The sequence below is a fragment of the Scophthalmus maximus genome, chromosome 20 (genome assembly GCF_022379125.1).
Source record: "Scophthalmus maximus strain ysfricsl-2021 chromosome 20, ASM2237912v1, whole genome shotgun sequence".
Taxonomy (NCBI): domain Eukaryota; kingdom Metazoa; phylum Chordata; class Actinopteri; order Pleuronectiformes; family Scophthalmidae; genus Scophthalmus; species Scophthalmus maximus.
In genome coordinates this window covers 6,628,455-6,656,248 of record NC_061534.1, presented here as the reverse complement: position 1 = coordinate 6,656,248, position 27,794 = coordinate 6,628,455, and the positions used below count along the sequence as shown (strand labels likewise).

The 27,794-nt window shown below is 43.6% G+C and overlaps 1 protein-coding gene across 1 annotated transcript in view; it reads right to left on the bottom strand.

The window, feature by feature from the left end:
• Positions 1-27,794, bottom strand: part of si:dkey-112m2.1 (transmembrane protein 132C) — a 115,909-nt gene that overhangs the window by 56,709 nt on the left and 31,406 nt on the right. Inside the window, exon 2 of the mRNA XM_035609212.2 lies at positions 20,941-21,865. Within this exon, the coding sequence (XP_035465105.2) occupies positions 20,941-21,865 (925 nt within the window). The remainder of the gene's footprint in view (positions 1-20,940; positions 21,866-27,794) is intronic.

Genomic DNA, 27,794 nt, shown 5'->3' with positions numbered 1-27,794 from the left:
ATTTTGTCAGATTACTGTCAGGCACAGTTGAGTCGAGGTGAAATCCCCGGTGCCGGGCTGAGCTGTTGGTAAGAGCAAGAACGCTGCTGTTCCGGTTGCAAAAAGTCCTCCCGTCCCCGGGGATCTGAACTTCTGCGTTGAACTTGCCGCGTCTGAACTCCCCAGTACAGAGCCTGAACACAGCGTACCTTACATTAGGAATGGCCTTTAGTCTCACACATTTTTTACTAAAGCCTCCCTCTCTTTTTGCTATCCTCTCTAATGCTAACTATTATATGTGCACGAGAAGAGAAAAAAAATCATTGACGAAATCCCTGAGCTTTTAACTTTGACACACCGACCACAGGAAACGGACACGCCAGTGATAATGTGCAATCCAATACAACGGGAATACGGGAATGTAAACATGATCTGAGAGGTATATTTGAGTTCACTTTTCAAAAAGCAAACAAAGAGATTAAAAGGAGATGTATTTCTACTGTGGGGGTTAAAGTATGGAACGATGCCAATTTAAATTTGAAAATGTGCAACTCTCTTTTTGTTTTCAAGGAAAGGGTTTTGCAATGCAATTTTTGAGGGTTATAAATGTGAATAATGAATTGTGCCTGTTTCTTTACTTATATCTTGGTTTCTTTATTTTCTTTTTCTTTGAGGTGGCTAGATTAAATGGATAAGAAAATAGGATAGGCAAATATAATTCAGCCTTTTCAATTACTATTTACCGTTTGAGTTCACATTGTGATATGTTTGAAATTATTGTTTTTATCATTGTGACTGAATAAAAATTAAATAAACAACAACTTTGCAACACCCGGTTCAACCAGGGCCTTTCTGTGTGGAGTTTGCATGTTCTCCCCGTGTACACGTGGGTTCTCTCCGGGTTCTCCGGCTTCCTCCCACAGTCCAGAGACATGCAGAATGGGGTCAGGTTCATTGAAGACTCTAAATTGACCGTAGGTGTGAATGTGAGAGTGAGTGGTTGTCCGTCTCTGTATGTGGCCCTGTGATAGGCTGGCGACCTGTCCAGGGTGTACCCCGCCTCTCGCCCATGTTAGCTGGGATTGGCTCCAGCGCCCCCCCCCACGACCCTTAAATGGATAAAGCGGTAGACGATGAATGAATGGATGAACATTGCAACAAATACCACAGATCTAGTGGCCAATCTGTAGATAACATGATACTTTGCTGAACCTTGGGGAATCTCAGGGTGTAAAATTCTCTCACTATTTTATCTTTTAGGGGGAAAAAAGAGGATTGGAGGAATGTTTTGTGATGAATTCAAGCAGGCTATCGTCACCTCACATCACCGTCATCCACACACACACACACACACACACACACACGAACACACACAACGGAACGGTGCTGTTTGAAACTGAAGCCTTGCGTGAGACTCTCCCTGTCCTTCACTTTGCCCTTGTGAAATGTCAATTTCACTTCTCTCTGGCATTGGCGGCCGCCTCCTCGTTTCACCGTTCTCCCAGATCAATATCTGTGTGGTCGGAAACCAGACAACGCATTGACGGGTATCAGAGCTTCACTGGGTTAAAGGAAAACAACATCTATCGAGGGACAGAGGTGATCAGAGGGAGTACTGGCAAAAGTGCTAGTGAGCCATTTCAACCTGGAGTGGATTGCACTGAGTGCAACTTAATTGAGGAGATGCTGACAGTGAACAAACACTACCACTGTTTACAGTCAGGTAGCTATATATGGAGCTGTGTGTGCTTTTCACAAAGAGAGGAGGGGAGTTTGCCTTTAGCCAAATTCTCTCTCCATTCGTGTCCGGATCCCTGAAAACACAGAGAGGTTTGTGTGGTGATGCCTCATCTACCATCTAAAAGTCTTCTCTTTTTTTTTTTTTTATTAAAAGGAAAAAGCAGCCAGATGACAGGCGGAGCCAGGACCTGAGCTCTGGGAGTAAACTTGCGCCTTGAAAAAGAAAAGAAGAAGGAGAAGGAGAAGAAATAACTGTCAGAGGAGTGCCACTTACTTCAAATGAGAAGAGGTTCAAAACGTGAGCCGGCCATAGCCTCATGACATGAACGTACTCCTTGACAGATCAAGAGCAATCATACGGACAGGAGCTCTGAGACATGAATTCAGCGAAGCCCCTGAGCTACTATGAGTAAAAGAATATTTCATTTGAAAATCTGGGTAAGGTTTAATTCATACAGTACATCATGAATGCATCTTAGTACCGAGACGATCATCATCATCTCGGGTCAATAAATAACAAATACAGTTTGGATCCCGGAAGGCCTGACAGAAGCATCATTTACAGAACATCTGACCGACAGCTGAGCCACGAAGAAATTAAATAGTGCAGCAAATTAATCGATTACTTTGACACTAGCCACATATTATTTAACGTTAAACAAATGGCAAATACAATATTTAAAACAATTTTGTAGGTAACAGCAATCGGGAATCCTATGTATGATGATGATAATATGATGAGATGGCTCTAATGTATTTTTCTGCATAATGCATGGCTGATGTTTTGGGCCAGTGTGCAACTTATACGCAAGTCACCATAGAGGGGGTGTAAGATGCAATTAAGGCAATAGAGGAAGAGGATGAGACCAAAAATAATAGGACATGAAATTGCTGCTCATAAAAAAGTAAAATTTATCAAAGCCGACAGCTTCGAGCAGTCAATGACTTTGTATTCTTTAACCTCCCCCAAGCTCTCATTATCATCTTGTGTCATATTATATTTAAGCTTATTTCTAAAACTGTGAGAAAAACTGTCAAAGAAAAAAAGCGACAAATAATGCATGATATTCTGAATAAAGAAACGGGCGGGATGTGGGTGGGTACTGCCTGCCATGACAAGAAGCTCTGTGCGCGCGCATGTGCGTGCGTGCGTGTGTGTGTGTGTGTGAGTGTGTGGTGTGTGTGTGAGCAGCGACAGTGCACATGAAAGCGGTCCAACGGGATGATGACACTGAGGGGCGTGACAACGCAACACCCACTGTGGCCAAAAAGCTAGTCACCTCCAGTAAATCACAGACTGGCTCTCCTCACGACACAAGATTCAAAATGTAAAACTCAAGAACATTACCAATCTGGTGCATGTGGGAAATTTCGACCTTCATTTGATGGGATTTGTGGAGCAAGCACGCGATTTCAGATTAACACATATTTGTGTCGTGATGGTTTTCCTTATTTCCCCCCCTCATGTTTGCCAGAATGTACACCAAGCAGTGTACCAAAAAAACTTCCCGTCTTTCGGTCGCTTTAATACTGGATTTCAGGAACTTACGACCACTGCTGCAGTAGATTAGCTGACAGGAATGAGGTCATGTTGTAGCAGACAGATTGCTTGATCCATATGGCTGCCAGTTGAATGGAAGCCTAGCCAGTTCAATAGGGGGTAGTACAAACACATGCAGACACTGTTCTCAGCAAAACCTATTTGACATGAGGTCGCAGCCAGGGGATAAAAAAATTTGACTTTTCATCGGCTCTGTTGCGTTGGACAGATGATCCCAGACTCATCCGATATTTGGTTGGACGCAGAAGGGGGCCGAGCAGTATAATCTCAGGATGTAGTGGGACAGATTATGGCAAGTTGGTAAACCTGATGTAGGAAGGGTTACACAGATTAACACTGATGCTGTCTGTCGGTGGCAGCAACTGGGCACTTACAGTGGCAGTGCAGTGACTAGTTTCATATGCAGAGCCCAAAATCAGAAATTTGCCCCAAAGCGCTTCACAGCATGTAAAGCATGTTGACATCTATCTTCATCATCAACATGCAAGCATTGTTCTTGTGTGCATAATATTGGACGTACAGTAGGTGCCGCGTCTAATTACAGCCCCACAGAGTTGCCAGTGTGTCTGCAGACTAGTTAATTCCACCACACATGCTGTACAGTTGTAAACATAAAGACATCAATATCAATCGGGTTTAGGTATGATATGACAGTTGCGTGGCGTCTACAGTGGCCATATGAACGACATTATGAATGTGGAAGTTTTAGTTGAAAGTGACAGAAAATCGTACAGTGCAGTCAGAGAGCAACTTGTGCTGCTTGCACATCAAGGAGAGGAGGAACAAAACTTCATAATTGCCATATGCATGCAAATTACATCAATCTGAAGCCATTACCAAAACAATTAATCTTTGGCAATCACAAAAACATTGTAATCATGAACGTTACAAATGGTTGACTATTCATTATGCCCGCTAATTAGATCATAAATTGTATTAATAAAGTGTAGTCGGAGGTTTTGAAGGATGTGACACACTGGGGACAAACACAAAAGCCAGCCAGGACTGATGAGGAGCCATTGCTGCTGAGAGGGGACTAAATCTATCGTCTCCCCGACTTCATATGTGAGTGATTTATTGACTCCGTGACTGTGGGTTTGTGCCTGATCTGTCTGATCAGGCGATGCGGGTCATCGGGATTAAGGGTCAAATGTCACAGTAGGTCATTCAGCTGACATCGGGGACTATTAGTATTCCTGATGCCATCGATTAAAGGCTACCTGGTGGCGCGAGTGAGCCCTCATGAGAATAAGGTACATTCTCGGTCCAAATGTCATGTGCCGTCTTATTTGTCAGGGTTGTGACATTTTCTGCGGCGCCATGGGGAAGGCAGTGCACTAAGTGCAGGAGTGGAAATGTGACAAGAAAGATGACAGCCGCCGTGCTAACCCAACATTCAGACAGTGTCCGTCTAAAAACTGTCAGAAAAGTGTCACAGGAACGTTGGCAAAGAGTGGGAGAATTAGCTGTGGCTGAGAAACCCAAACTCCAGGAATAGAATTAAGTCCAACTTGGTTTCATTTGTTGTCTCAAGGTTGTGTTCACATACAGTCTCAGTCATCTCAAGACAAAATAAAGAGTCCAAACACTCTCTGCATTTGCACATGGTAACAACGTGCAGATTATGCACATGGTAACAATGTGCATAATGCAGATTGAGGCCTGATCAGCAAAACCTGCAATGTTCATTTTTTTTTATTAACCCCATTGCACTGCTGAGCAAACACCATCAGCAGCCTCCGCTACATGTAGGAGTTGGGGATCAGACCTAAGTCACGACATACTGTAGTCATCCGGCGGTGGGTAAAAAACGAGAGTGTCTTAGTCTGTAAAATAAAATGTAGGATGTCAGGGGAGTGATGGTGACAAAGTGCAAGCAAGGCAATCAAAGACTGAGGAATGATTTAGGGGTTGAATACTTGACTTTGATGAAGGCCTGGACTGAAAAAACAACTTTCTGATGGACTTTTCTTTTGCGACAATAGGACGCGGAGGAAAAAATAGCATGAAAATCAAACGATTTACAGATAAAGATTTTTTAGCGAGCTTTACTATCATATTTTTTTTTCCCCCTTCAACAACTGCTCTTCTTTAACTTGTTATTGTTTCCCCAGTTTCCCTCCCAGGGACCTGATCAGAGCTCTGAGACTTTTTGAGAGTTTTGTTTTCTTCATAGAGACTCTATGAAGAAAACAAAGCCTCCTCGTCACTGTGTCTGTGTGAAAGTAACTAATATGACTTTGTTTTCTTCTTTTCAGTAGCAAAGTCAAACTGCGTAGTGCATACTTGTGTCAATACATGTTTTGCATGTCAAAAGTATTGGAGTAAGAGCAAAGATTGATTTCTCAATCCCCAAACATACTGTAAGGGCGGGACTGACTGAAACTATTCACCAATAACTTTTGTTTTCATTGCCACCGCTTGCAAGATATTGATTTGCACCGGGTAAAGAAATGTCTTGGGTATGAGTAAGTAAGTAGGAGTTAAAACCAACAAATCGGAAAAATTTCAGAGACACAGTCTGACCCCGTTGCAAAGCAGACGATGAACTGCCACGAAGTAAACTTAGCTAAACTATTTACTGTGTCAACAGACAACTTTATCCTTGCAAAATGGTTTCATCATGCACTGTTCATGGTGTGTATTTCAGAGAGGCTGCAGTGGCTTATCTTGCACCGGCTGGAAAGTGCAAGCTTTACATCACCAAAGGCAGAGTGACATTTACAACTTATTTTTGGAGTCCGACCAATGCATCGGTCAGCCAATTTGATCAGCCAATATTGGCCTATCACAGATACATCCAACAAGTCCTCCAACTCATACGACGAACCCTGTCGTTAGTGGTAAAAAAAAGAAAGAAAAAAGAAAACCAACGTCGACCTCTATCGGTGACAACAATATTTTTTTCCGCCTCAGAGCATCGTGGGAATCAGCAAGACTACTTTACAGAATAAAAGGAAATCCATTTAAATACACAAACTTGACAGACTTACCACGTCCACCACTGACCTCTAGTGGCTGTGTACATAACTACCGCTAGAGGTTTGCGGTCCTCAAAACGACCGCATATGTCGTAATACGCTGTTTGAAAAACGACATTCGTTTGTCGTACGAGTTGGAGGACAGTCTCGATATATCATATGGGCTGAAATTATGTCCGATATGCATACATGAAAACTCTTTAGACTGTAAAAAATTTATCAAACAAATTTGACAACGAGCTAAATTGATTTTTTTGTAGTTCCCTGCCCGGGGACAGGTGAACAAAAACATTAAAACAACATATGTAGCACATGAGAAAAACCTGACACTAAACTACACTACAAATAGACCAACAACCTACAGTAGATACATAATATAAAGAATGTTGGCTGATACACGTTATCAAAATTGATATACTGTACATCGATATCTGCCCCCCCAAAAATCTGTTGTATGACGATAAATGTCCAGTTTGCCGCCACCTGTACATGTGTTTTTATTGCAGCCATGATGACAACGGTGCAGTCCAGTAGGTAGACATCTGTCTTCAAATGTGTTTGACCAAAGCTTTTATATTTCTGGTGAGGAGAGACGCATTTGAATTCACCAACCAACCCCTGATTTGCAAATCTCCCCATGTATGACTTCCCTTACGGTCCTATTTGTACACGCTAACCTGTCATGCCCTCCCTCCCACTTCTCACTTCCCCTGCAGCAGTCTGAGCCTCTCCTCGGTGTGATGCGGCAGTAATATGGCACCGGGGGACTGGGTGGCTGCCGGTGTTTCAACGGGGATGACCAACTCACTTCTCTCCAGTGTGTTAGTAGTGCTTATCAGCCAGCACCATGCCCCGAGCACCGCTTCCACTTCACAGGGCCACCAACACCTCGACTGCCACTGGTTATTTACACCAATCCCTTCATAGAGCACTCCCTTGGGCTGCTCTATCTGTTTGTGTGTTTGTGTCTGTGTGTGTGTGTGTGTGTGTGTGTGTGTGTGGGTGTGTGGGTGTGTGGGTGTGTGTGTGTGTGTGTGTACGCATGATTCCCTCGGGCCTCAACACAGCGTGTCTGCATTGAGCCCCGCGGCGTGACAATGTCGGGTCTGTTCCTCCGGACCACAGTCGAACACTGTGAGCCAGGGGAGGGGAGAGAGTGACCAGGGGACAAGAAGATCATTCAGGCCTGAACCACCTTGATCTGAGCAAGAACTATAGAGCAATGAGCAAATATAATAGCGTCACACTTTCAGAACCCTTTATGAGACACATAGCTCGTGCTGCAACGTTATTTGGGTTTTCTGAAGCTGAAAATGCAAATGCTTGATTGAACAATAACCAAGGTCTGTGATGAAATGAAATGTCATGGAAAATAACTATGAATTAAACAGAAACAAAAAAACATATTCCTCGTTATTTCAGTTTGCTTTTAAACCGACACAAATAAAAAATCCATCTGCTCAGTCAGTGTTTTTTTTCTTTTTATAAACGGAGGCTGTTTTCACTTATTTCAAGGGGAAAAAGAGAGGAGGAACAAAAAAAAATCCCTCTGCTGATTGTGAATTGTTGAAAGGAAAAAAAGAAACGGCCCGTGAGTGATTTTACGTCTGGTCGTGCCAGATTATTTGGTAACCATGGTTACATATATGCACATCACCACTGAAACATCGGCAAAAAGGGTTAAACTGGAGGTGTGTGAGGCTCGTGACCTACTTTGTGTGTTTTACCATTTCCCTGATAAAAGCTGAGTCAAATGACTGAAACATCATGTTCTCATTATTCTCCCACAATACGGTTCTTCTTCTCTTTTATGGGTCGCATTTTTGATCCGTTCGTCAGAATTTCTTGGTGCAGTCTCCGCACACACACTCAGTTATTTTTCGGCGAGCTCGTTGTCACACCGGAGCTGCGCGTAAGTACAGCTACTCAAAAGACGCAGTTGAGTGCTGCCGGCCCTGCTGTCAGTCACTGGATTTCGATTTCACCACATGCAGCGCCGACGCACGGTGCAAGGGGACTGTCGCGGGCCTGTTTCGGCGGATAGGTTGAGAGCGGGCAAACGGAACGGAACACTGTAGCACAGATTTACTCCAGGCATATTTGTTCTACAATTTGCTTTGTCAAAACTGCATCGGAAACATCCTACCATTGTGTAAGCTACAGATGTAACCGTGAGGGTCTTGTGCGGCTCCACACGTCGTGCTTCAAAAATATATGCAGACCATTTATCTCAGAGGTATCTTAAAGAAAAACTTGTGACTTAGACATAAAAAAAAAAAGGCAAATTGCACCGGCAGGGAACGCAGTGATGATGTGATGCGGTCTTTTTTCCGCAGCATCCACAAAGCCCCACTACACATCTAAAATTTGAGGCGTAGCGTTTTCTATAACTGGCATGTGCTCCGGAGTCTGTTGAGTAGCACTTAGCTAAGCACTGAACAAGCAATCAACGCACTCCGCAGCCAAAATTGAAAACGTTCACATTGCCTGCAAAAAAAAAGAAAATGAGGGTTCACGCTTTAAAGTCCTTCATTAGTCACTCAGCAAAAGAAAGAAATACAGGCGGCACAAGCAGCGGAGCCTCAACCAGCCACTCTGTCAGCCACACAGCATGTAGTTCTTTCTGCTTTCTGCTGCTCGCCTCCCTCCGCTCCATTTCACTCTCAGGGTCTCATCACTGAGCAGCGCTAAGTGGACGAGATGGCGCCGTAATTTTCTCCTCTGGCGCGTTAATTGCCGATAGATTCACGCAAACGGATCAAGAGCCATAAATAATACACTTTCAAAAGTCCGACGTCTGTAACTGAGAACAGATCTTATGATCATGGAAATGGCAAAGACACCTCTAACATCTCTTACATTCCCCCATTCCGGTTACACACAAAGAGTTGCTCGTGGGGGAAATGACAAGAGGGAAAATCTGCTTGAGATGGTCGGCACAGACATGAGGGTGACAACGGGCTGCTAGGCCAGCAGGACTAGTTGGAGGTGATTGAAATTAGGAAGACTGAGGTACATAGTGCTGTGCCTGAAATTATTTAATTTTTTTCCCCCGAACGTTTTTCATTTCTCGTGCAGACGGTCCCAATTCCACTCCAAAATGTCAAAAATGAAAAATGAGATAAACTAACCCGGACTGAAGGATAGGCAGTCCAAACTCACGCACACACACGCACACGCACGCACGCACGCACACACACGCACACACATGCACACACACACACACACACACACACGAGCGCACACGCGCGCGTCATGCTGCCGTGTTTCCAGTGAGTGAGTTTCACACAGAGCTATCAGGGTGAGCAAATGGTCCTTGCAAGCGTGGACATGGAGCTGTGACCCTGTACTCGGAGACGGCTCGTAAATGGGCCGAAGCACATTTGGTGATCCTCATGGATATGTACGCTAAGCAGCCACTGAAAGCTGTTTCAAATAGTGAGCTAGATTTCAATGTTTTTTTTTTGTTGTTTTTTTGTGAGCGAACTGCCTGTGCTTTAGTGTCAGTCTGTATGTGAGGAAAAGGAGACAAAGGGAGTCCTCGGGGGCCATAACACTGCTCGTCTGCACTGAGAAGAGAGCGCCACTGCCAGATCTCCTCCAGTCGTCGATACTGTGGGCCAGCAGACGGCCGACTGGGGTGTGAATGAGGCGAAAATGTGGTCCAGGGCTTGTACGTATACGGTCAAATGACAGGAGAACAGATAGAAAAAAAAAAAGTACATTTGCATTGTGGACCGATGCTCCCATCCAGATTTAAATCTTCACTGCCCGACACAGATGACAGCAGGGGGTAAAGGACTGCCGCGCGTAACACAAAGATGTGATGATGATGATGACCACTAGTAGTGCTATGGAGCAACGTGTTCATGAACAAGAGTTTGTTCAGTTTGTGTCTGATACATTTTGGTTTTAGAATTTTGGTGAAAAACACAAACTGTAAGTATAACTGTGTTTACTCCAGCAGGCACACCAGGACCTTCAGTCTTACGGGTGAGTTGCATCAGGTTCTCCGTACTGCTCGGGCATTTTTGCTTAAAAACTCAACCGCAGTTGAATCATAAAACGGAGCGGCAGAGAAGGACAGAAACTTTTCAAAGACTCCAGATGTTCGTATCACTCAGAATGAAACCACACACTTCAGGTGTTTCTTTCAAATCACATGAGCCCATGAATTCAAATCAAAGTGTCCCAGATTCCAGACTATTTACTGTCAGTTCTCAACGGGAAATAGATGACATCAGCTGTGGTAAACCTCAGTTCACCCCTTCAATTAATCACCGCCTCTGTAAAAATACTTTATAGGATTTATTATCTCCACCAACGGGGTTATGATTTCAAGCCCATCTCCATTTGTTAGTTTTTTTGGCTTGTTGGCTGGTTTGATAGCTGTTGTTTATTTTTGTCTGCAGGATTACTTAACAAGCCCAAGAAATGGGCAGATCGAGAATTTTCTGTACAATAACTTTCTTTAAAATTGCGAGATTAGGTTTTCTGACACTTTGACCAATTTTACCGGGGAATAATTCATGGATCTTGGTGACAAAATCTGCCATATTCAAGGGACTAGATATGCCATTTGGTGCGGCTTGATTCAATTTAAGGGGACTGAAGGGTCTTGGCGGTTGTGTTGCTTAACAAACCTGATAATCCATGTTCCCAAGTGTGAGTCTTCCAAATTTATACACAGAAATGTTCCACGTTCTAAGTCTGACAAGTCTGTCACTTCTTTTCTTCCTTTCTTTTTTCCTTAACCTGTCGTTCTCTGTTATTTTCTCCCTTCCGTCTTTACTTTCGCTACACCCAGCAGCAGGGGCTGTCGCACAGAAAGAATCACACAGAGTACCTGTATCGCACAAACACACAGAACACAACCCCATGTGACGACGGACAGTATGTGGACACACACACACACACACACACAAACAGTCATCACAGACATCTTTCTCCCAACCTGCATGCACACGCACAGATCCAAACCCCCTGAGCAGATCAAGGCCTTTCCACACACAGTGGTGGTAGACCCGCAGGATGATGAAGGCTTGGATCCAAAGTACCAGCTTATATCTGCAGATCAATGGCTGACCTCCCAACCAGCTACAACCAGACTGACCAACACCACACGGCTTAAAGCCCAGCCAAAGGCACAGCTCCAAGCTGCATGCTGCATAATATATCAGTCTAATGACTCTCCCCAGAAGCCCAGACTCTGTCGGTTTGTCAGATCATTTATTTTTTTCTCTGTTGCCCTCTCTCGGTCTTTGTCACTGCCTTTTTTTTGTTGTCATTGCCTTGAGCTCTGTATTCCTGCCGGAAGGCGACCTGTTCTGGGAATGAATGCTAAGCACATAGAAAAAAGAAGAAAAAAAAAGGGCAATATTTTTGATAGAGCAAAAGGTACATTTTAACATTCTGTAATGTCACTATCCTTCCCAGCGGCGGGAAAGTGCTTTGAGATCTATTAAAACCAGGGAATGATACGGTCCCTCTCGGGGAGACGCCATGAGCTTCCTGCAGACATCAAAATGCCCAACCCTTGGCCACAGGCATCGCTGTCGGTCACACACGAACAGTCTCGAAATCCAACCGACACAAGAAGAAAAGAATACCATTTAAAGAAAACACACAAAGATGACCATGTATGACGAGACAAACATTTATGTCCGATATTTCTAAAATATATATATATATATATATATAACAACAAAAAGCAGCAGATAAGAGTGAGGCTGGAGGCAGTGGGGCTCTGGACGTGGACCCAGGGGTGGTGATGACTCAGAATCAGGCCCAAGGCTCCCATGATTAGCTCCGCACCAAATACAGCTGGAGCACTGTAGTCTGAATTCGAAAGTCTGTTCGGCAAATTTCATCACCGACTGACCGTCGCCATTCGCATTCATCACAGAGCTACAGTAGGAGGCAGCAATCCGTTGCCTGCGGTTGGCCTGACCATGCGTCACTCAGGAAACAGTCCGACAATTTGGCGACTGGTGGGGAGGGTCGGGAACAAGCTGATTAACAACGACTGACTTTTCGAATTCGGCCACAAATCATAGTAATACATGTCCTATAATGTAACAGTACACACACTATATGCATAAAGAACAAATGACAGTCTAAATGCCCTTTCATCAGTCATTTTAAATGTGTGTGTGTGTATGTGTGTGTGTGTATATGTGTGTGTGTGTGTCTGTGTGTGTGTGGCTCTGCCCTGGTCAGCGACTTTATCTTCTGTCCATAATGGAAGTCGCATGATTGATCTGTTTTTATACCTTCTCTGCATAATTACGGCGGGTGGATTTGGCTTCAAGGTGAATGTCAGTGAGCGTTTTGACGGTGCAGCGCACCTCCTCTCCCGTGCATTGTGTTCGCTCGCTCCTCTTTGGTCACCCATTCAAGCTGCGTATCCACCCACTATCCATCTGCATCCTACAGTGAAGACCCGACTGACCTTCCTATAGTCACAAACCTTTGTGAGGCAGGTTTTTTGCTTTTTGTCAGCCACAAAAAGAAAAAGAACTAGAGTTCAGAATGGAAAGAATGTGGGAAAATCCTTCCATCTGGGTTTTCCCGAGAAAGGAGGATCAAAACCCAATCAAATATGTACAAACAGGCCCAAACTTCTGACTAAGTCTAAAGTTTATTGGTACTTTTATAATTCACATGACCATTCACGCACTCTGGGCAAGCAGGAAGCAGATTGTCTGCGCCGCAGTCGGTTGCCTGGTAACAGAAAACACTATGAACGAGGAGGAGCAGTGGTGAAAAGTAAGAGCGGCGATTTCTCTTCTTGGAGCGACGACGAGGTTGAACTGCCGCTGTTGACAACGTTCTGCATTCACTTATCATTTCCAAACGGCTTTTTTTGTTTTGCAGACTAAAACGGGGGGCGGGTTGCGTTTCCATGAGCAGTGTGGACGGATGGCGGGCGTTAACGTGGCGGCAGGGATGCAGTTTTTTTCTTTTAAACAAGTAGTAGTGTGGCTGCAGTCATAATCTTGTTCTGCACGCTCGCACGAGTCGGGTCATAGGTCATGTGAGTACCCGGGTACATCTGAGCGAGCAAGAGGGAGAAAGACGAAGAGGAGCTACGGCGGCAGAAGCGCCACAAATCCTCCGAGTCGACAGGCCCAGAGGCAACAGGCTCGCACGCTCAACACCAGGCCGCTGGGGAGCTCCCTCCCTCCGTCACACGAGCATTGTACAGACACCGCTCCCTGGATCTCTCTTCCATCCACAGCAGGACAGCGTTTGCCTTTATATGTCTAGTTTCCACGCGGACTAACTTTTAACGGTTCAAATGTTCGTGGATGCGACCGAAATTTTTTTTTTTTTTCAAAATATTTAAAAAAAAACATTTTTTTTTATCAAATTTGAATAACAAGTAGAAAAAGCATGTTGGTTGCTTCCGTTGGGGCGTTGTCTTTCACACCCTCTCTCACACTCTGACTCCTTGTTTATAGTTTGCTTGACAGCGTTTCAATCTTCTTTAACCCCAATGTGGGCGAAGCCATTTTCTAAAATAGCTGAGCCGAGTTTTTTTGGTTTTTTTGTGTGTGTGCCTGTTTTCTCTAAAGCGCGCTACCACGGCATTCCATCATTTCCCTCTCCCTCTCCCCTTTATCTTGTTGCCTTCGGTCCACGTTTAAAATATGCACGATTTTGGAATTTGCGTTACAGCTGTCAAGTCGGCGGGATCAAACTAACCAAAGTAAATCCTTACGGAAAAAACATCAAGGATAAACAAGTGATTAGAAGGCCGAGCTTATGACTGTCTGCGCGAGAGTCGCAAGACGCCCGCCCACAGCTAGCCAGCGGAGCTTATTCTGCCAGGACTGCTCCACCGCCTAATCCCGCCCCTGTTTGTCACCGCCTCTAGCCCTACATGTGTCATCTTCCGCTCGAGCTGCAGGAGCTGGAGGTGACAGTGTTGCGCAAGATGGGAAGTAGAAGTGTTGCATGAAGTCCGTGAGTTAAGAAGTTGCATCAGCGGTTCCGGAAAAAAGAAATAGAAAAAAAAAAAGCATCCCCTCAGACTCACGACCGGCTGCCTCAGTCTCAAGCGTAGTCCTGAGCCGTTCGGCTCGAGCACGCTGTAAGGCAGTTCCCCACTTGGAATCCGGATCGTTTGCGTCGAGGTTTTAGACGTCGAAGGCTGAAGATGATTTTTCCCAGCGCCTCAAGAGGGCTTTTTTTTTTCAATCTGTGCAGCACATTTAAGAGCAACCATTCATTTTTTGTGGAACTCTTGCTATTTAGGTGTCGAACACGTCGGCACTGTGAGGGGTTTATTTTAAAGCATGACTCAGTGAAATGGGTATCCATCAATGTAATGGACGGTAAAATGTGAGCACCTCATTATTTTTAATAGGAAATGACTGCTGTAGTAAACATTCAAGGAGAACACAAGTCTATGATTCCAAGCCTTATGAGCGCAATCAAATCTCCCCGCGCAAGATGAACTGGTTGATGGACAATAATTCTTATTTCATCCTGGACAAAGGAACTAGGAAGCTCAGATTTTATGAATTATGTTCAATTCTCTTATGACCCAAGATGTAAATCCTAATAACAAAGAGGTTTAAGAACCTGGAGAAATGTAATATATTTTATACAGGTTTCTGAACGACATTGATCTAGTAAAAATAGTTTCTTGTGTCTGAGAAACTTCTCTAAAGGTTAGTTATGTCTGGACTTGTCTTTCCTTTTCTCATTCTCCTCTTGTCATAGTCGTGAAGATTTTACCATCAGCAGCTGAATACCTTCTTCAATAGGTTTCCATCTCACTGCGAGCAGCGCAATTCATGACACGATTTGAAAGATATCCTTTACATTTTCAGTCTAGATTAAAAACACAAGTAACCGATTCCAGTTTGAATCAGAGCCCCGTTGTCTCTTATCGTGACACTCAACAATAAAATTAATGACTCAACCCTGTCTCCCAGAAATTTGATTAATTTAATACTAATATGCAAAAGCAAAAACATTTTGTTAGACTGAGATAATGTTGTTTATTATGGTAGTCCTAAACACATTAACAAAATGTTCCCTCTCCAAATAGTATTTAATTAGTGTGCTTTTTTAAAATTTGTATATAATGAACAAACATTTCAACTTCATGAGCTATGGAGAGACATTAACCCTTTTGGACACCAAAGTAACAATATGCTATGAAGAAAATATGATACAAATAAAAACATTTTGGCAAGCATAACTCATCTATACTGCTTCAAATCCAGTAGTGTAAATCTTTCTATTGTTCACCAGCAATGGATATTGATGGTGTGAGAGTCTCAGTATTGCATTTTTAGGAGTTTTTTAGGTGTCAGGATTAACTGATACACATACGAAAACAATACAAGCATGAGAGATGCACCAAAATTACTAAATGGCATTGTTTTTCATTGGATTGTGGACGGATACAAGCTTAAACCATGTTCCCATCACCCCTACCCCACCATACATAACTACAGTAATTCCAACACTGGACCAGGCATGGAGCAGCACTCTCTCGGGAGGACCCACTCCAGCCTCCTTCGTGCTCTCCGCTGACTTCATAAAAAAAAGCCTGCGAGACATTTCACAAGTTCAAAGCATCCCGAGAAAAAGAGAAAAAAAAAACGAGGCGACCTCTGGCCCTGTCAGTACTGAAAGTCTTGGAGGCGTGTGTCACTCTGAATGGTGCGCCTCATTCGTATGACCCTCTGCCAAGCTGTGGGATCACAAAGAAAACGAAATCCTCTGGGACACGCGGCCTCTCCAAAGGCAGAAGGACGGAGCAAGTGCAAAGAAGAAGAAAAAAAATGAAGACGGGCACCGGGGAGGTGGCAGAGCAATATATTCTGGGCCTCCGATGTCCAATAAATTCATCAGTTTAGACACAAATTCAAGAGGAGAAAAGTGACGGAAAATCATTGTGCTAGAAAATACAAGGATTCAAATTACTGGCAGCGGGGAACTGGTGATTGCTTTGTGGTGGCAGGGTTCAACAGAGAGTGGGATCTACGTAGTCGCCCCGGGCCGCAAAGAATCACTTATTACTTATTAATGAGTGAACGAGGGCTTTCAAAATAAAACACTGGCGAGCAGGCCGACGGAGCGAAAAAGGGAAAGGAGTCGTGCAAAGGAGGGCAGAGCACGGTGAGAGCAGACTGAACTTTACATCGAGACGGAGTTGAATTTGAATTTAGGGCACGCGGCGTCTGGATATTTAGATGTCAGAACAAGGGGGTTTGCCACAGTTCCAGCGCAGGGAGGAGGAACACGTCAAAACTTAGCGAAAGTACAAAGAGTAGAGACAGAAGAGCAGGACGCATGTGCCGCAAGAGAAAGGTTAAAAAACCCACAAGAAAGCCGAGACAGAGCGGCAGATGCAATACGAGGAAAAGTACAGATAAGTACAGAAAGGGAAATGGAAAAAAGCAGCAAACCCATCTGGGGTGACCTTTACCAAGAACTGCATCACAGGAGTGCCGTCGAGATAAGGCTAATACACTGAGGAGAACATCTTTATTCTAACCTTTCCTCCGGCTGATATTTCAACAAACAATGGCCAATAACAGTCGGTCGAGTCACACAACCTGTAAACCTGGAGCGAAAAAGCGTGATGTATCATGTTTGCATAACATCTGAATAACACTATAAAGGCCTTGACTTAAAACTACTTCTTTATTCATAGCCCAACACCGAACGTGCCTCGTTCACCTGCTAAATCGCTGAATAATAAAGCCACTCATGCTGGCTGTTTGGGTTGGCACAGTATGAAGAATCTCATGCTCGTGCCTTCACACTCCCAGATTTTAGAAATTCATTTGCATTCATCAGCAACACTGCCCCCTGGGGGGGGTGGGTGGGGGGGCGGGGGACCTGCGGAAATATGTTGGATTGTTTAGTCAAAATTACAATACAGCTGGGGCAATTTATCTTTTGAAAAGCCTGTTAATTTGTTCAGGAGGAAATGTTTTTTTTCATTTGCATGTTGAATGAGGAGTAGCTGGAGAACGCTTTCCCAACCTGCTACGCCACTCTCTCCATGGCTAATGAGGCAGGGAGCGGGGAATTACTGATTCTACTGGGAGCCCTCAGCTTGACAAACACCCCATGACGCTGCAGTTGGCAGAGAGCAGGTCCGCGCATTTATGTGTGTGAGTGTCACGAAGTCCGTGAGTGCACAAATGTCTGTGTGTCTTTCCAACTGGCTGGGATTGAATCTGTAATCACGTTCAAAAATAATTACATTACATCAGTTTTAATTAGATGCAATACAGTCAATTACATAATGAGGCAGAGAGAGAGAAAAAATGGCCGGTAAAATAGCCCTTTGGTGAAGTGTGCTGATTTTGCCGTGCACCTGTTAAAGAGCTGGCTATCGACACTGGTTTGTAAGATAACTTGAGGATATATTTTAAATATTATCATTCGAGCATTCTGTTCAACTCAAAATGAGAACCTGCACTTATAATAGACTGCCAAAATTATAGTATAAAGTCTGGTATAATTTCCAAATCTCATGTGCCAACAATTTTCTAGGAAGGTCCAGAGTGAGTCAATAAATTAAAGTGCATGAAAAGCCTGCTGACTGTATATGGTGCTCATGGACAAGACAGACTAATAAATTATTACATACACTGATGTTTATTGGCCCGGGGAAATCAGACAAAATGATTCAATGAAAGCTATCCAGTTAAATAAACTGACAAAATCAGAAGAGTACATGAGAGCAATGGACAAAACGTTTGCAGTTTTACGAAAAAGAAAAGTGTAAAGAAAATGTACTGATTCCATCTGCATTTTCACATGTAGGAAAACAGAAGGTGGGAGGTTAAAAAGAAAAATAGAGTCTTGAAGTATCGTCATTTTAAAGATGGATGACATGACAAGACAAAACATCGTGATCGCCTCCTGGTGGCCGGCTGCAGTATAAGTCATAAACCACGCCTCCTCCGTGATAGTGAAAGGACCATGGATTAAATTCAAATGTACACATCAAATACATTTTTGCCAGAGATTGTTTCTGTTATTTCTCGAAGTTCTGTTGTATGTTCAAGCATTCATGTTTCACAGACTGAAAAGTCATGATTTACAGCTAAGATTGACTCTAGATTGGTTTAGTGTGAGGCGGGACCTCAATAGTGCGGCTCAACTCCACCATTACATTAGGTTTCCGATATCGAATTGCAGACGCGCAATGTTTAAAAATCGCCAAACATATCTATATTTGTACCTGGGTACTGTGACAGTGCCGAATGGGGAGATTCGTCTGTTCAGAGATATTCTCAGGATTCTGTCACAAGTTAATCTGTTGTGTAGGGAGGGAGGGTTGGGGTGGCGTGGGAGACGTGGGGGAGAAACAATGTCAAGGAGGAAGTAACTCCATGGAATAAAAATAATTAATAATGCCTCAACCTGTGGGAGAAACACATCAGAGTTACTTGCTCTGTAAGCTGTCCATAAACACACCCACGCCAATGAATAAGCAAGCATTGGTTGACAGCATGCAAACACACTCAGCGAGAGAGAGAGAGGCAGAGCGGCGGCGCGCAAGACATCCAACTCAAGACGTCCGTCCTGAACAAGGATAAACACAGATGCACAGACTCTCCGGCCTCGCACCACCAGCGAAACCGAACTTGGATTCCCAGCCTCATCAAGAGGACATCAAGTGCTCGAAGGGGTATCTTCAAGTGAAGTTTTGTTTTATCAGGAAAATCCAACCGCTGACGCAAGATTGATCATCAGCATTTGGGTGCTCAGTTACAGAGTTTGGTAGGCTGGCAGTCCACCACTGTGAGGTAGCCTGTGATTTTTCAAACACTTTGAGGTTTAATCCTTTGGTTGCTAATGAGGTATTTTGGTTGGATTTGAAATCTGCTCCATCCCAATGGGAAACATAAAAAAAGATGAACTTCTGAACGATCCGGGTGCAACGCTGGTGCAAAGAGGACACAAGAAGAAAAAACACCGCCTTTAAAGCTCCCGTTTACACACATGCTGACAAATGTGATAAACGCACACACCGTGAGCACTAATACTTCATGGGAGTTCATCATCGCTGGAGTGAGAGAAAAACCAATGAGGCTTTTTGGCAGATTTCCTGCTTACCCAGGGTTGACAGATCGCCAAGGCTGTCTGTCACAGCTCCACTCTGAGGCTGCTAACTGTTTCATCCGCTGTGATTTAGATCTCAGGCCACGGCGGAAAAGCATATTCCTTACACCTTCATTTGCATCAAACAACATGAAGCAATTACAGTCACTTTGAATAGTAATCTGTGTGAGACAACGCTCAATGTATCAATGACCGCTTTGTTGTGTGGAATCACCTCAGATAAAAAAAAAAAAAGTCCTCCAAGACGCAATTTTGAAGGTGAGAACATGAAACAATTTTCCAGAATTAACAAAACGGCATAATTAAGGTGCTATCTAGTCAAAACATTTTCCCTCCAGAGTATCAAAGATGGAGTTTAGAAAGTGTTCAGCAGTTTGATATCTGTCTAATCCTTCTCAACCTATTTGGAGGGCTACATTAAACACAAACAGACACTCTCTACAAAACACCTTATCTTTTGCAATTAATATTATTTTTTTTTAAATTTACAACAGCCAGAAAATCTCTCCTTTAAAAATGTCTGTTTTGGATGATCATGTTCAGACAGGGGAGTCATCATTTAGGGTCTGTAAGGGCGATACCAAATCATGAGCATCACCCCTTCAACTGTAGGCACCAAAAAATGATACCTCAATTAAACTCTGGTCAAAATTTGAGAGTTTAGTGTTTCGCTTCTTATCCGGGTTGGTTCACAGCCAAAACTTGCTGTGCGACGGGCTCCGTCTTTGTCACCGAAATTACGTTGTTTGACAAAAATGTCTTCCAGCTGAAATTAGAATTTGCTGTGGAACATCAGCGCAGGTAAAGGATCTGAGTGCTGTTTGTCAGTGTCGTCTGTGCACACGATAACGCCACGGTAATTGATTTACACAAGAACTCTGTCGGTTACCGCTGTCTTGTTACATTTATGTTCATTTGTGATGTCATGTTTTTTCCGATAAGAAGAAAAACGACCTAAATAACCAGGCTAAATAACCGAACTGCTGCAGGGGCAGCAAAGTAGTAGTGGCATGGAAATATTGCCTGGGGACTGGAGTATGGTGTAGAAAATCTAAATCTTATCATGCACACATTTTCCAATCTCAAATGTCAGAGATTAATCCATGATTTTTTCCAAGTGCAGATTATTTTTTGATTATAGAACTTGTTATCTGTGAAGTTAACCACAAGTGTCTGGTCATAGGAAAGAGGAAATAAAATGACACTTTAGCTGTATTGAACGCAAACTGTGTTCTCCTGAACAATTAGGGTTTCTTTGACAATTCTTCATGACCGTATTTCAGAAACAAAGAGGCGTTGTGCAAGATTAGTTATAAACTACACGATTCATTTCAGAATATGACTCAGACAATCGCTGACTAAGAATTTCTTGATAAAACTGTAACTGCTGTGCCTCGTCACATTTTCACACTTCAAGATGTTTGTTCAGCATTTATTTAAAATCACACCAATACACCTTCTTTTCAACTGCATGTTCAGTAGACCTAGGGATTTCTGCTTTAACTGGGAAATGAGAAAGCGTTAGCGGAGCGGCAGAGTAAACTGTGCGCTCCTCGGAGGGGGCTCACTCACCTGAGGGTGAATATTTGCACGGAGGAAAGCGACGACAAAGCCAGGAAAGTGGAGACGGTTTCTCTCTGCCGGATGGGCTTGGAGGGTGCCATCACCACAAAGTTATTGTCCAGCTTGAGCTCCAAAAGTGGCTGAAACAGCCGGACACTCCCAATGCGCTGCATCGGTGTATGGCCTGCGAAGTAGCCCATCGGCCGCGGCTGCTCCGAGCGACCGGGGCTGCCCTTTCTGGCATCCTCCGAGCTGCAGTCTCCGCTGTCTGTGGTTTGGAGCATGTAGTAGAGCTCCACAGCCGTGCCCAGGGCCTGCTCGGAGACCCGCTGCCTCCCCGGCCGGACGGTGGGAGGGCTGAACCAGCTGGCCAGGGGCTCCAGCTCGGCAACACATATCCCCAGCTCACCTTTTAGCCGGCACGTGCCGCGCACCTCTTGGGTCTCGTGGAAGGCAAACATCCTGACACAGGGCAGCTTGTGGATGGCACTGTAATCATCCCAGTCCCGCCCTGCGATGTAGAACAACACTTGCACCTTTGGCCAACTGGGGTGGATCCTCTCGCTGATGATGTAGGTGTGGACCTTCCAGTTGAATGTAAACAGAGGCGACGCTGATGCTGACGTGGGCACAGATGATGAAGCGACGGAGGGTGAACTGAAGAACCCCGGCGCGGTTTGCAGCAGCTCCAGAGGGACAGGCTGCTGTACAGACAGCGGCCCATAGCTAGCATTGACAAAGGGCATCTGCCGGGCCTGATGGATGAAGAAGGACTCGGTGCGAGCCTGCAGGCTAGAGTTCCTCATTAAGTCCTGGTTTGCCTCCTGCAGAAAGAACGCTGACTCAGCATTGAGAATCCGGTAGCTGACAGGCAGGTAGATTGGCGTGGGGCCATACCTCTGCAGGCCCTCCAGGATCACCTTGCTGTCCACCACTGAAAACAGAGAGAGAAGATGACAGCGACTGCCCGTTAATCTTTGTTTTAGCTCGAAACTCAGCACATTCTACATCATTTGACTTGAAGCCAGTATGGGAGAGATTCACTGTCTAAGCTCCCTAGCAACAAAACCCGAGCCAGGTGTTAAATCAAAGAACAGAATGAGAAAAAAATTGGAGGATTTAAATCACGACCCGGACTACCACACTTCACATTTAACATAACATTTGCATGCATTGGCTGCAACCTGAGGCAATCATATCTACAGTCAGTTCCAGCGGGGATGTTAAACGGTTCGTGGGGAACATTTCCATACGATATCACTTTCATGAGCCGCTGCTCTTATTCAAAGGAATTTGTTCGACTCAATTCAAAACAGAGACGTCTTTCTGAGTCACTAGCTTATCAGGCTTGTCCACGTTCCCTCATGCTCTCGATCCTTTTCATTATGACGCGCCACCTCGATCGCTTTTCCTCTGTCCTCTAATCCATCCTTCATTCCTTTTTTTTTTTTTTTTCTTCATCTACTGTCTCCTTCCTTCATCCTTCTTCTGTCAATCAACCCTTCACTTATGACTACTGTTAAATATGGAAGGTTGTCATCTGGTCAGATTGTAATTCCATACCAACATTAGTTATTCTGAAGTTTTGAGGATACGGAGTGTGTTTACACTGGAACATTGGACTGAATCTGGGGTGTGCTGTCAATGTCCACCATGCAATACACACAGCTGTAATAAATATATATATATATATATATATTTACAAATTTTGGATGTTGGTGAGACAGCTCAGGGAAGGTCTGGAACGCAATCTCACTTTCTCTTGAGGAAGTTTAAGTGGCAGTGGTTTTTCAACACTGCAGTTTGATTGGTGTCAGATGGTTCGCATAATGTATAATTTCCCGTTAGTACAAATTATTACTGCAGCCAAAAAAGTACATATTGAAATTTTGTACATAGTATATACTGAATGCAATTGGGCCATAGTTTTTTCTTCTATTTGCATTTATAAAACAGTGAACAGATGCATGTATTTTGCATGTGTTGTTTGAAGAGTTATTTCAGGGGATTCCAAAGTCTGACTGTGAACCCCCACCCCAACAAAACTGAGATAACTGAACAACCCAGCACCAACCACAACCCGCAATCTAACCCAAAATCGAAAGGATTCTCAGAATTACAAGGACTACTCTACAGCTGTTTTCAGACACGAACTCTGGAAAAAATGTCAGCAATATTGCATCTGGTCATTCTCCGGGAGTTTGCCGTTCACAAATGACGAACGCAGCAGTAGATTGTCAGACGTGTTCACAACAGCAGGAGAATCTCCGAGACCTTCTGTGGTGTCGGGGTGGACACTGTCCTCCCCTGCTCCCCCTGGGTAGACATCTCAGGGACTGACAACCTCTGTGCTAAGGTATTGAGAAATTCCATTTTGGTTTTTCTACTGTTATAAGAACTCTGGGGTCAGGAATCCGGAATCACGTCAGCATTTGTTGTTTTTTTACTGGCAACTACACAGCACAGTGAAACCTGCCGATGCAACCTCACCAGACCTTGCATCACCCTGAAAAGCTGCTTCCATCCCTCCCCCAACTCCATCCTACAAATCATTCCCCCTGCCCCCTTCTTCTTTGCCATCGAACTCCAGATATTTGGACTGATTGAGTAGCCCATGAGAGTTCATCGATTTTCTGTCACGAAACCACGCGTGCTCTGGGTGACGTGGCGCGGCAGTGATTTGTGACAATCCGTGGCAACAGAGCAATGACCAGCTCACCTGATGGACGGGACCGTCCCAGCTCTGACACTGCCGAGGAGCGGAATGAGGAACTTCGCGAAACACTATTTAATGAAAACATTAAAGCTTTTTAAAAGAAAAATAAGTTTACAGTCCATTCAGCAATAGTCATGTTTTTTTAAAAGGCATGCACTGATGAAAATGACATTTATACATTTAATAATCAATACCTCTCATAAGGACAGAGATGGGGTTACCTTATTCTGTGCATGCGGCGGGCCATTTACAGCTGTAGGTTTTCATTATCTACCTTTCAATAGTATGTCTTTGAGAAATGTCTCCTATCAAGAAACGCTGGCTTTGACTGTAACCCGGACTAATGAATCGAATGGAGGGTTATAATCCGGTCCTTCTTCATCTGTAATAGCTTTTAAGTGTAGATATCCTGTAGCAGCAAGGTATATTACACAGGCCAGGACTTGGATTGAGGCTTCAGTGGTGAGGAAAAAAAAAAGTAAAAAAATCACACGCCCAAGTCCATTTTGTTCAAAAATAAATATAAAAATGTTGAAAAACTATTACCTGCGCCTCCACTACGGCTGTGATTGTTGTGCTGGCTGCCCAAATGAAAAACAGCCACACAGTTGAACCTAATTACAGGCAACTCTTCCCTGTAATCATATGCATTAATAGTGAAATGTCGGACACCGATATCGGAAACAAAGCCAACGAAAATAACAAGAATGAATCATAAATATAAATTATTTGAACTATTCTCCAGGGCAGTTGCATTTTATGTTTGTATTCATGTGTCGCGCACCTTCTTCAAACTACTCGGCAGCACTGCAGCTCTGATGTGGAGGTAAAGACTGAAGTAAAGTGACTGCTAGTGCACAGTTCTGACTAAGCCGACAATATTTGCCCTTTAAAAAATGATAAAAAAACGCAGAGCAATGTCAAGAGGGGAGCTTAGTTGGTTCTGGATCATGCGTACAGCACAGTGAGAGGATTTGTCTGTCTCCCTTTTCTCCAGGGGTTGTGACACACTGTCCTAGTTCACACTTACTATGACACAGATGGAACTAAATACCCCATCGCAGAAGGAAACGTTCCAATTTGTAACTTCCGATTCAGAATACGTTCCATCCTATGACACCAATAGGACATCATAAACAGGGAGGCAGAGTCAGTGTGATTTGTCGCCCCCCGAGTTGCCCTTGGATTTCATGTCGGCAGCTACTGTACTTGTAAATCATGTCGGCCGGACTGTTTCTGCAAATGAAAAAGGGATTGATTTGCGCAGATAACTTAACCCCCGTGGTAAATCCTGGCTGTAAACTTTTGTGGAGGATTTTTTTGGCACCGCCAACCCCTCAGGACGCGGCCCGGGGAGCTGGATCACAGATCAAACATGCAGCTGAACCAGACCGGCCTCATCATTAGACAGATGCTGGATTCAGGATTTAATGTCTTGATGTTATATTCATGTAGCATGAGCCGGAATGCTCACAGGAGCATGGGACGCCGAGTTAAAATGCATTCACAGCATTTTCCCGTGGTATTCCTAAAACATGCAACAAGCAACTTCTCAAGCAAACTTTGAAAACGGTATTCAAAGCCTTTGTGTCTCCATGACAGACATCATCTGTTTTTTTATAATCACCTGTTCTCATCCCTTGCGACATTCTCCAAAGAAATATAATCCCCCATCCTCCTACTCCTCTTTTCATCCCAGCTTTATCCTCCACCATGTTTCCATCTTGCAAACACTCCTTGATCAAACATATTAAGTTGGCCGGACTTCACTAATATATTAATCAAACAGATTTTCTTATATGAGATGGATATAGAGAGAAGCGATTGAGGTGGGAAGATGAACAGGGGGCGGCGGGGATGGTGGTGGATTTTCTTCTTCTTTTTCAGAAAAAAATGTCAAGGATTGCAGCACAGCGTGAGATTATGTGCATGGCCCACGTGACTACTTTGTTGTAGGATTCAGTTTGAAAATGTGACTTTTTCTTGCTGAGCCAACACAAACATGGCAGCACTTTGCTGTAGTGTCTTTTTTGAAGCACCTGTTCCATACGAGTTCTGTTGTTTACTTGGGGTCAATCCCACAGACACTGTCCGGCACGGTGCCCGATTTAGATTTTATGTAGAACATTTTTTATTTATTTCATAATTCAAATTCTAAATATTCGGTTATATTTGTGTTATCTTTTTATTTATAGATTGTTTTTAGTGAAATTAATGGTTAAACTGTAAAATATCAAGCCTAAATTACATGATATACTGTATACATTGTATATTGTCCGATATCGGTATGTCATTAACAGCATCTGCCCCCCAAAATCCATAGTGGTCATGCTCTGAATAAGAGGTTGCCTATGACCAATGGGGTTTTTTTTTTTCCAAAAAGCCGCCTTTTAGGAGAGCAACAGCACAGATGGACCCAAGCAGCTATTTGCAATTACTGTAAAATAAAAAATCACTACACATCTCGTGCAATTTTCATGCTGTTTGACGCTGTTATTTGTTCCTTTCTGCTCCACCTTTGGCATTAGGAGGCGACAATGCTAATCTCCGCCGATAGTGTGTTTTAAAGAAGAAAAGCAAATCTTGTTTTTGCGCTTTTCTAATATTGACATTTAAGAAAAAGGCCTTTGAAATCGTAATTTTTCACAAGTGTACAAGCTGAAGAATTAAGACGTGATCTTTACGTGGCATTTTCTTTTGTTTAACACTTGCTCTATGTGGTAGCTTGATCTGTAGATGAACTGCTGTGGGGATCTTGAAGTCATCATCAATGGACCCACTGTCGGTCAGTATGGGAGGTAAAGTTTTCATTTTCCAACACAGAACAATGAAGTGAAAAGGCTATTTTCAGCTCTTGGAGAGCCGGATATAAATGTCAGCTGCTGCTTAAAGGAGAAAATGCCATTGGCAAGGTCAAAAAATTTAGAAAAAACCCTTATCAAAGACGGCTTCTGACAAAGGCTTTTGTGAGCTAAGGAGAATTATTTAAATTTAATAGAATTTAAATTGCTGTGCTGAGGACGTGATTTAACAAATTAAATCAAATCTATCAAAAACCAGAAAAGAAAAAAAAAACTCAATTTCCATCTTTCCAATGCACGTGCCTTATTTGTAAGAACCGAGACCAAGTCTATACTGCGCCAAAAATATCCTTCTTTTCAAGTCTCTCAATCACAATCTTAAAAAATAGGGCTTTCTTAAATTGAGTGCAGACTATTAGATGTGGAGCCATTTTCAGTGGCTAGCCATATAATCCGCTGGTTAGTGAAATGTTCTAGGTGATCTATGAACACAAACAAAACACACAGGAACACTAATCGCCCTAAGTGCCCATCTCATGCACCCTGACACTGTAGGAGGACCAAAGCAGAGCAGAGAGCCCACTCCCTGCTGGAGGTTAATCGGATCCCATGAAAGCAAGGCACACCTCATCTTTCATCACTAGGCAACACATTTATGCAGCAATCGATAGGTGGAATCATATTTTCCCCTTTCAGAGAAATGAGGGAAAATGAAGTGTTGTGACCCGACCGAGATGGATGGGGCAGGGCCTCATACCTCACAGATATCAGCAATAAGTCTGGGCCTTGTGTTTCTGCACAACTGGAGTTGTTTTTGTCTCTGACAAATGTTATGGCCTCTCTGGTCCCAAAATGGCCTCTGGGTAATTTCTGTCGATAAATTCCCCGAGTCATTTGGGAACCATCTCGCTTTCTCCCGTGCCTCTCATCTCACCTCTCAAACACAGCACATAATCACATCTATATAGATGTATTGGCAGGGGCCACGTGTTGCAGTCCTTTGGGTCTGTTGGTATGCAAGAGGAGAATAAACAACACATCCACGTCGGCGGCGACAAAGAAAAAGGACGCCTTTGTGAAATATGTTAATACATTTGAAATAATGATAATTTACAGTTTGTTGCGTATTTCAATAATTAATTCAGTAAAATACTGTAAATGACCCGAAAGAGCATGAAAGGAGAAAACAAACAATGTTATATGTCGGACATCCTGCCTTGATCATGCTCTCTACTATGTTGTGGTCTCGAGTAGGTAAATGTTCTTTTGTGGACATTCAGAAACTGCAGATTTTTGCATGCTACAGAAGTAAAGAACGAACTTTAACATCATCACCAAGGACACGG